This window comes from Arachis hypogaea, chromosome 15 (assembly GCF_003086295.3).
Source record: "Arachis hypogaea cultivar Tifrunner chromosome 15, arahy.Tifrunner.gnm2.J5K5, whole genome shotgun sequence".
NCBI classification, from domain to species: Eukaryota; Viridiplantae; Streptophyta; class Magnoliopsida; order Fabales; family Fabaceae; genus Arachis; species Arachis hypogaea.
Window position 1 is genome coordinate 158,652,338 of NC_092050.1, and position 11,252 is coordinate 158,663,589.

Here is an 11,252-nt window from a genome sequence, read left to right on the forward strand (position 1 = left end):
TGTCAAAGTCAATAAATTTTGTAATTTATAATCATCAATTAATTATTATTAGTATTTTTAATAGTATAAAATTATATCTAATAGTATAAAATTACTCATTTTTTTTAATAGTAATGTGTTGACAAAAAGTAAACGTGTGTGCTTGCTTAGTCATATTTTTTATAATTATAGTCCATGTCCGTATCCCATGCATGCCATTGGGCTTTGAATATGGACCGAGTCAGCTAGTTTTCACTGGATCAAAGATGCATGATGCATGATTGCATGCGACAAATCATGAATTGTTGTGGTAAAGCTTTCATGATCATTTTCTTTTTGCCAAACTAGGGAAATAATTAAATGCTTTATCACTCAAGAGTATTATTAAGTATTATTAGTCTCAAGGTTTTTGTTAGTTTTTTTTGTTGCTTATAGTATTTTCTAGTCTGATAGAATAATGATTAATCTGTTGCAGATATAAAATTTATTTAAAAATTTATTGTTGGCTAATAAATTGTTGCATATACAATACGAGATCTCAAAATTTTTGTTAGTTAAACATACAATAATCACATTTAAGCTTTGATTGGACCATAAGACCAATTAAATTTATTAAGAAATTTGGTTAACATGTATCTTAAAATTATTAAAATCATCCATTAAAAAAATCTAAAAAATATAAAATTTAAAATTTTAATACATTGCTGTCTATTTATTAAAATAACAAATTTAAATATTTTACTAATAGTAATATTAATATTATATCTATTTAAAAAAAAAATACTAACTAAACTCTCTATTGTTAAATTACCTATACCTACTTAATTGGTAATTACACTCTTGCCAATAGTGATGAAAAGCAACAAAGTCATTAAGATATTAGATAAGTATTTTAAAAATATTGATATTTTAGTAATTTTAATTATTAATTTTTATTATATCAAATATTTCTGAATAACTTATAATTTTCCTAAGGTATATTATTAGTCGAGTTCCGCTAGGGAGACAATGGACTATTTGTACAATGTGTACAATGGGCTATTGAATTACAAAATGAACATCCTCCATACTATCTAAAATAACAATCCGAGTACTAGAGATAATAAGCATCTTCCCAAAAGCTTAAAATGATTTTGAATTTCACCGAGAATCGAACTCTTGATCTTTCGAATCTAGAACTCTAATGCCATATTATAATACTACTCATCTAAAAACTCTATTGTACACATTTTACAAATATTCTATTGGCTCCTCATACTTTCCCTTACTAGTCAGGTAGCTAGCTAGAAAGTTCCCAACTGAAAGGATCCATCCACGAAAAAATAGTAGTATAAACACTAATAAAGAGGCTACAATAATATCAATTTATTATTGTTTGTCTCTTGACTTGGGGGTTGACTTGACTCCTTCAGTCCTTCATCATTGGCTTCTCATCACTTTCCTAATAATCCTACATAGCTGTACTACCTATAGTATAGGGCAATTCACACTATTTAAGAGTTTCGTTCTTCACCACCCTTCAACTGAATTAACATACCATATCTCATATCTAATATACACTAATACGACCGTTACTTCATCAAGTTCTCCAAGCTCATCTTAATTAATTAGCATATAGCTTCATTTCACCCTTTGAAACTTCATTTCAATAATCTTGCTTTAAACTCTTACAAATCATCAAACTCGTCACAAGATAGTAATGAAGGTTTGTTAGAATTATATTATGCATCATCAATCTTTAACCAATATAATCTAGCATGTTGTGTCTCCCATTTTTCATCATCTAATCAGTGCATCTTGAGTTTTAATTAGGATCTTTTGTACAAGTGTTTTATAAGTTAAGAATACTAAAAAAAATTGAATAAAAAAAATTTTTTTTTTTACCAATCAATAATCTAAGGATACTCTTTAACTGAATTAATTAATTAATTTGCTTTGTTTCCATGCATCAGGACTTTTTTTTTTTGTATATGATAATAACATGCTTAGATTTATTTTGGCTTATAGAAAGCTTCAAACTAAGAGCTATTATTAATTTGATTTGTTCTATTAATTAACAGAAAGCAGTGTTCAAGTTAGACATAAACGGTGACAAAGCCAAGCAAAAAGCTATGAAGGCAGTCTCTGGCATCCAAGGTATTCAATAATTATTTCAACTTATTATTGACTAATTAATATATTTAATATTAATACACTATTAATATGAAACAGTTTTACAAGTGGATCTAATTATGTAATGCTATACAAGCAAAAATAATTTTTTACATTGACTGCATGAATAATTATCCAAATGAACAAATATAATTGAATAACTTTGTAAACTATTTTAATTTTTACATTATCAATACATCAAAATTAAACTCTTAATTAATATCATGTATATATTTGACTTATGGACATGCATACATAAATTAGCTAGCTAGCTTCAAGAATAAAGACTGCGTTTGTTTTTGAGAATATGACAGGATAAGACACTGAGAACAAGATATAAAAGAAGACGGAAACATAAAATTTTGTGTTCTTATATTCTGTTTGATGATAAACTAGAACAAATTATGAAAATCTAATTTATTTTCATTTTTATTCATTCAAAAAAATTGAGATAAAAAATATAATTATAAAAAATTAATAAAAATAATAAAAAAATAAAAAATAAGTCTTGTTAGTGTTTTCGTGTTCTTCCTGTTAGGATTGACACAAAATACACTAATTCAATGTTTTGGACACATTGTTTCTGTCCATATCTCCTCTATCAAACACGATTTTGTGTCTCTGTGTCCCTGTCTCAGTGTCCTATCTCTGTAAACAAACGCAGCCAAATTGATTTTTACTTTATTTCAATTATTTTAACATATTAAGTTGTTATTATTACAATTTGTAGGAGTTGCTTCAGTATCAATGGATATGGCAGAGAAGAAATTAACATTAACAGGGGACATTGATCCAGTCCATGTAGCAGGGAAATTACGAAAATGTTGTCACACAGAGATAGTTTCTGTTGGACCAGCCAAAGAGGAAGAAAAGAAGGCATCATCAGAAGAACCTGCTATCAAAGTTTTTGAAACCTATCCTCTTCATTATTATCAAGCCAGAGCACCTTATTATGTTTCAAGTATGGAGGAAAATCCTAATTCATGTGTCATTTGCTAAGTTCTGTAATATCATAGACAAATGGATCAAATAAAATACGAGACACTAAGAGTACGTTTGATTCGTATTTTTATTTTTCATTTTTAATATTTTTTAGAATTTTGTGAATACAAAAATAAAAATTGAAAATAGAAAACATAATTTTAAAAACATAAACCAAACACATCATAGTGTGTGTCAACAATGGAGTGAAAGGTAATTTCCTTGATTGCAATGTTGTTATTAACTCGATGGGAAAACAGTTATATAGATGGTCTTATATTGCTGCTACTATATAGTTTGGAATCAATACTAAAATATTTCTCAGTGACTATTGCAACCGACATTCACGAATGATGATTCAGAGTTTTATTTCATTTTCCTAATATTTAAAATTTTAAATAAATAAATTTATATATTTTTAAAATTTTTTAAAAAAATACAAATTTAATTTAAATTAAGACTCTTAATAATTTTTCTTGTATAATTATTTCAGAGGAATTGAACGAGTGGTTGATAGAGGTTTTTTTATTTTATTTCTTTCAAATTGCTGCTATTGCAAATACAGTTACCACTATCTACTTCTATTAATAATATTAGGAAGAAAAAGGGAAATTATCTGTTAATAGTACCCTTGAAACTTGATAGAATAAGTGATATATGGGTTCAGTTAGTTATATAGATAGTTTAGCTTTCTATTTATAGTAAGTTTGGTTAGTAATATAACTGTTTTTAGTTAGTGATCTGTTCAGAGTCTAATATTTTATCATTGTGTAAGGCGCTCTGCTTCCTCCTATATAAGGCAGCATTCTCATTTATCAAAGGTAATTAATTCAATACACACATTATCACTCAGTAAATTCACAAATATGAAATAGACAATGTTAGAGAGACAAAAAAAAAAAAAAAAGACAGAACTTGTCTTATTTACCATTTATTACTTTATTTAGTATTCATTACAATTAATGAATGCTAAATAAAGCAAGTTCTGACTGATTTTGACTAATATTTTTTTGTTATCAAATATTTTTCATATGAAATATCTCAGCTTTCTCTAAAATTTGTATATCATTATTATTTATTTATTTATTTTTCAATGTTTCATTTATTGGGATCTGTATATTCTTTCCTCTCAAATCACACCTTAAATTGTTCAAATAGCATATCTCCAAATTAAAATTTTTGAAAAGGAAAACAGAATAAAAAAAAAAAACAGAACATTATGTATTTATTTTTAGATATTGAAATTTGAATTATAAGACTGTGATTTAGAATTATATTTAATAATAATTTTATTCTCAAAATACAAAATTTTAGTTTTTCACCTTTTTCAATATTTTTAAAAAATAAAAATATAAAAGATTGAATGAAGACGAAAATTAAAATTTTAATAATATTTTTTTTAAATAAAATAAATGTACTTATCTTAAATTAAATAAAATACTAAAACATAATTTAATTCTGCATATATTATACCAAATATATTATACAAATTTAATTTAATTTTAATTTTTTAATTTTTATTTCTCTGTGTCAATTTTTTTGCCAAATACAATTTCTAATCCATAAAAAATAAAATTTTATAGTATCTAAATTTCATCAGACTTATCTTTTGTAATAAATTTTAAATTTTTTAAAATTATTTATTTTTATAATTTTTAAATTAAATATTAATTTTAATATTTTTTTAAAATATTAGACACCACTTTTTAACCACTATAGCTATCATAGTTTTTTTACTTTTTAGCTTTCAGTCTTTTACCAATCAATGGACCTACCAAGTGCCAGCTAAGAATGAATGAATGAATACCAACCAAGCAAGCATCTAAGAAAGTTCCTTATGACTATCCTCATCATTATTGAGTTCTTGGGATCCATCCACGAAACCAATTTCCTACTACTTTTCCCCTTGACTCAGTTGACCCCTCTTCTCTCTCTACCCTCTTCTTCTTCCTATATAATCTCCCTCACACTTTGCTTTAATTCACCACCTTCACTTCAATTCTAATACACATATATTCCTTTGCAACTTAGCTTCAATCTTTCTTATTAGCCTCTCTACTTGATTAGAGATCACAAGTTGCATACAATGAAGGTAAGTTAGAAGTTTATAATACATTAAATAAAGTATATAATATGAGTATTTAGTTTATTATTAATTATTTAGTTTCATGTATGATATGTTAATATTAGTCCTAATAAAATCTTTTATTGATCTGTGTTGTTCAACAGAAAGTTGTGTTGAAGTTGGATTTACACGATGACAAAACCAAGCAAAAAGCTATGAAAACTGTCTCTGGCATTTCAGGTACTTGAAATAATTCTACCATCGCATCTCTTATTTTAGGAAAAGTATGGGGAACCAATGGAATATTTATACAATGTATACAATGGAAGTTTAGAGAGTATTAAAGATATAATCATTAGTGTTACTTTTTCCCATCAGTTGAAGCTTTTGGGATGAGTGGTTTCATGCATGGTATTAGAGCGCTCTAGTACTCGGATGATTATTCTAGATAGTATGAGAGATGTTCATTTTGTAACTCAATAGCCATTGTACACATTGTACAAATACTCTATTGTCTCCCTAGCGGGATCCCTTATTTTATTCAGCACATAAATAAATAACATTTAATTAATTTGTAGTAATTATTTATTTTATTTTTGCAGGGGTTGAATCAGTATCTATGGACATGAAGGACAAGAAAATGAGTTTAATTGGTGAAATTGATCCGGTACATGTAGTAGGGAAATTACGAAAATGGTGTCACACAGAAATATTATCAGTTGGGCCAGCAAAAGAAGAGAAAAAGAAGGAAGAAGCTAAGAAGCCAGAAGAGAATAAGAAACCAGAAGCTGCAAAAATATATGAAGCTTATCCACTTTATTACCAAATGAGACCCGCAACTACACAATATCATTATCAACCATACCAATATGCTACAAGTGGTGGAGAAGAAGAATATAATAATGGCTGTGTGATCTGCTAGATTAAATACTATTATTATGGAATGATTATGATGAAGAATCACATGAAAATTGAAATTCTCATCAATGAGAATAAGTGAATGTAATGTGTGCTGGATAAGTATATATGTTGGTACTTCAATTCATGGATGTAAAATTTTATGCCAAGTTTTGATTTGTTATATGTTATTCGTTATTAGTAATAACTAATGAAGTTTTGAGAGGTTTTTGTTCAGTTCTATGGCGCACAAGTTTTTTTCTCGTATACTCTGTTATAGTTAGTAGTCTTATTTGGTTCGGCTTTTTAGTTCCTTCATCATTGATTATAATTAATTATACACGTTTTATTAACCTTTGTGTTGAAAAGTTTAAAGGGAAAGATTAGTACACACTGTTGAACCAACACAAATTAACACAAATAGATAAAGGAATCAGGGAAAGTATCTTTTAATTATTTTTAGGATGAAAACTCAAGTGAAGTCAACTTCACGTGAAGTTGATATATGAGAGTCGTTAAATGAAAATTTAGTCAAATCAGTCAAATCATCTAATGGTTTTCAAATATTAACTTCACGTGAAGTCGACTGCACCTGAGTTTCCATTCTCTCTTGAGTTGGATTCTCCTTAAAAGATATAAATAGAGTTTGCTTATTTAAAATGGTTGCCTACTTTATATTTCTGCAATATTCGAGAAATTATTCGTTAAATTTTTGACCTGATAGATATTCAAGTGAAAAAAAAAGTATATAATGTTAAAAAATGATTATAATTTTTTTTATAACATCTTTTATTAATATATTTTTTTATGGTGTGCAGTCGACTTCACGTGAAGTTGATAGTTGAGAGCCGTTAGATGAAAATTTAGTTAAATCAGTCAAACCATCTAACGGCTCTTAGCTATTAATTTCACATGAAATCGACTGCACCTGAGTTTCCACCATTTTTTATATATGTTTAATATACTCCTCTGTCCTCTCATCTTTCTTTTTGCATGTAACTTCAACCTTTTCTTTTTCACGATATATGTCATTCTCACTTTTCTATCCAACTTTTATTATTAAATTACTAATTATATATATACTCTTAATCTATAGAAGTGTTGAAATTTAAAAATGATTCTATTGTTAGCTCTCTTCATTGCTTAACTATTGTTTATATCATTTTTTCTATGATATGAAGTTTAATGATATTACTTTTAGTTTAGTCTTAGCTTGATTTCGAATTTCTCAAGGATTGTACATTTAATTATTTATCTCTGCTGTTCTATATATTAAGGTAATATATATTATGCAAACTTTTCACACAAGAGTACATAAGCCTCACTAAAAAACCATATATAGGTCCCAGGTGCTCTTGTGATGAGATGAAATTAAACATAGAGAATTCACAGAAACATTTTTTTATTTTATTAATATATTTTATTCATTTACTTTAACCATGTTATATGATACCTATAAATTAAGAAAAGATAATTAATTATGCTATTTTTTAATAGAAATATCATTACAAATCAAAATTAAATTATTCCAGTATTTTCGAAGAATAAATTACTATCTTTTATATATTATCAGATAATAAACTTAATTATACATGTATGTAATACATAAAAAAAAATCTTTCTGCATATTTTGTTGGAATATAAAGGAGTTAAGTTTTAAATAATTAACTTTATGAGTTATAAAATATTTTGCACAGTTATACAACGATATCTGTCTTTTGGACCACTATTCACGTGATCTATATCAAAAATAGTTATTTTTTATGATTTATCGTTACGTAATTAAATACATGTATAAAATTATTTTATATTGATTGTACATCAAAATTAAATTCTTAACTTATTGCATCATTATATTTTTTTCTCGTTGAGCTATAAAACTTGATAAATTCTTGCGTAATTATTGATTATATTAGAGTGCACCTTGTATTATTTGATATGTGTGTTGCAAAATTTATCCAAACTTTAACTATATGTTGCATTAATAAATGTATATTTATTTTATATATATTAAAAAATGTATAAAACAGACATATTATTTATATAATAATAATAATACATGAGAGAATGTAAACCTTTAATCTCAAAGAAAAATTCTCCACATACAAGTCATACAAGTTATTTATTTCTTCTTCTTTTTCTTTCTCCATACCTCCTCTTTTTTTTTCTCCTTCTTCTTCTTCTTCTTCTTCTTCTTCTTCTTTTCTTTCTTTTCTTACCTTCTCTTTCTCCTTCTTCATTTACGTGCTTTTTTCTCTGTTTTCTTTTTTTGTTATTCTCGATGTCCATTGTTTTTTGACATCAAACTCTGAAATCGTTTTTGAAGAAGAAGAAGCAGCAGAAGATGAGGAGGAGAAAGAGAAAGAGTTCTGCATAAGGTGTACTTCAACAAATTTTGGGTGTATTTCTTAAATTCTTTGGGTGTATTTTTGTAATCCGTTGGGTGTATTTCTGTAATTCTTTGAGTGTATTTTTATAATCGTTTGGGTGAATTTCTGTAACTGTTTGGGTGTATTTCTGTAATTCTTTGGGTGTATTTATGTAATTGTTCGGGTGTATTTCTGAAGTTTCATTATCTTCAAAACGATTTCAAAGCTTGATTTCAGAAATCATGAAAATCGAAAAAAAAAAAACGAAGCAAGAATACCAGTGATAAACACAGATAAAACAATGAATGAAAAGACAAAGAGAGAATGCACAAAGGAGATCAAATTTGACAAGAAGTTCGTTTTCATGGAAGAAGAAGAAGAAGAGTAGGAGAAGAAGAAGGAAGAGGAGAAGAAGAAGAAGAAGAAGGAGAAGGAGAAGAAGAAGGAAGAGGAGAAGAAGAAGGAGGAGCACGCCATGGAAATCGTATATGGGTCATCTGGGTTAGCATGTTTTTTGTTAAGTTTATCGCACCTTGTACGATGACTTGTAAACCAAATGACTTATATGTGTATCACTCCTCAATTTCAAAAGGGTACTGAAATAATTGTCATAAATTTTCAAAAATAGACTACTATTATTTGAGAAACAGAGGAAGTAGTATATCTAAACAGTATAGAGAAATTGCAAAGAACTTTACTAGAAGTGATTCTTCGCCGCAAAATTGGATTTGAAGCCATTACTCTCTCCAGGGTCACGATGACTTTCTAGCTAGTTTCTGTTGATCCGAAATTACACGGTGGATTCCCATTGACAAAACATCACTTTTGATGGAGTCATGAGAAAAGATTAAAGGAGAAAAAGACAATAACATTGTTACACCTTTTTCCTCAAATATATGATCGATTAACTTTAATTTCATGAAAGGAGAAATAAAGCTAATTAGGATTTGATAAGGGTGCATGCAACAACAATCAACGAGTCCACAAAAGCGTTGCGCGTTGAAGCTTGATACAAACATTATACACATTATTGAAAAAGTCTTTTTATGCGACTTGGTCTTTCTATTAATGTTTGAATCATCATTCTTCATCAGATCAAAGTTTCCTTTGTTTTTTTGGTAAACATAAATTTCTAATATGTTGAATGAATTGCAACTATTAAGAGATGAATGTATTATATATACAGTTCCTACCTAACAATTTATGATTGGCGTTAGGGATGTCAATGGAGCAGGGCGGGGGCGGGGGATGCCTCCCTACTTCCCATTCCCGCCCTCAGATTTGCTCCCCATCCCCGCCCCATTTTCTGTCGTGGGGGAATATTGCTCTCCATTTCCATTCCCCACGGGCCCCATTTCCCGCGGGGACCCCATTCTCCATCTACATAATAGTTCTAACTAATTATTAATTTCCATATGAATAGAGCTGCAAGTATCTATCTTATACAAAAACTGCAAGATTTTATACAAAAAGTCTAAATGACACGATGGTGACTTCTTTCGAAATAACGCAATGGGGGGACGCAACGACGAGTCAAAGGAAAAAGCAGTGGACGAGGTGGGAGACGCGGAAACAGAGAAGAGAATGGACACAACGGTAGAGTTACGAAAATGAACGCCGCAAATAGAAATTACGACACGGTAAAGGTGATAGCACGGTGAGGTGTGACGATGCGGTGAGAATGGTGACGAGGGGGTGGCTGCATAGAGGTTGGATGGAGTATGGACAGCCTTAAGATCTCTGAATTGAAGAATGATTATGCAAATAAAGAATAGGAGTTTTGGGTTTCTATATATATGTGTGTGTGAGAAATGACTAAAAAACATATATGAAAAATAAACTATTAAGGATAATTTAAGGAATTCATTAATTTCGGAGAATAGCGGGGACGGGGCGGGGATCCCCGCTCGGGTCCCCGCGCCTGCTTCGGAGAAATTTTGTCCCCCATCCCCATCTCTGCGAGAAAAATTCCCCACAATCGGATTCCCATTCGAGACAGTCCCTACAGGAATCCCCGCGTCTCGGAAAATTTTGCCATTCCTAATTGGCGTGTGTTTATGCAAAACATATTGATAAACATGAGTTTATTTGTCTTTATTTTTTTTATAGACTAAGTTATGCTAAATTTTTTCTAATAACATCTTTAAAATTCGTAAAAATAAAGGATTAAAGATCAATAAATATATTATGTAACAGCTCAGACCGAAACTCCCTCACTCACTCGTCAAAATACGTCATACTAGAAAAAGATATTTATATCTTTATAAGGCATGATTCGTTTCTCTCTCCCACCGATGTGGACCTTACATATTATATAGATTATATCAAATGGCATATATATATATACAACAAATATACATATATGCTTTTCACTAATCTGTCCTCTACCGTGTAACTAACTAGTGGTAGCTATTGTAACAATTCTTTGCTTTTTAAAAGGGAAAAAGATAAGAGGGAAAAAGGCTTCAATAATAAGTATTTGTGTATTACACGCTTATGTTATTTCATGTATCACTTTTGTTAAAGCAATTGCTTTGAAGGATGATGATAGATGAAGGTGCAAAATTTGTACTATTCTCACAGCTTCCGCGTTGTAAATAGTGATAGACACATGATTGAATACAATGATGGTCATTTTTTTATTTAATTAAATCAATGATTTTGAGTTTAAGCTACTAAATATCTAATTAATGCTCTAATAACTTTACTTTACATACTACTCGGCTTGACTTGGGGTTGACTTGACTTGACTTGACTTGAATATATATTTTCACTTCACCAGCTTGCTAGAATCATCCTCATCAATTATA

The 11,252-nt window shown here is 28.8% G+C and overlaps 2 protein-coding genes across 2 annotated transcripts; both read left to right on the forward strand.

Annotated features, from left to right (window-relative positions):
* Positions 1–1,411: 1,411 nt before the first annotated feature.
* On the forward strand, positions 1,412–3,196 carry LOC112751858 (heavy metal-associated isoprenylated plant protein 39). The gene is made up of 3 exons (XM_025801144.2): positions 1,412–1,684; positions 2,040–2,115; positions 2,861–3,196. Exons 1-3 carry the CDS (start codon positions 1,679–1,681, stop codon positions 3,127–3,129), a joined length of 351 nt encoding a protein of 116 aa, XP_025656929.1. The 5' UTR covers positions 1,412–1,678; the 3' UTR covers positions 3,130–3,196.
* Positions 3,197–3,891: 695 nt separating this feature from the next.
* LOC112751859 (heavy metal-associated isoprenylated plant protein 39) lies at positions 3,892–6,310 on the forward strand. The gene is made up of 4 exons (XM_025801145.2): positions 3,892–3,932; positions 4,856–5,203; positions 5,341–5,416; positions 5,779–6,310. The coding sequence occupies exons 2-4, from the start codon at positions 5,198–5,200 to the stop codon at positions 6,096–6,098; spliced, it is 402 nt and encodes a 133-aa protein (XP_025656930.1). The 5' UTR covers positions 3,892–3,932; positions 4,856–5,197; the 3' UTR covers positions 6,099–6,310.
* Positions 6,311–11,252: the final 4,942 nt, after the last annotated feature.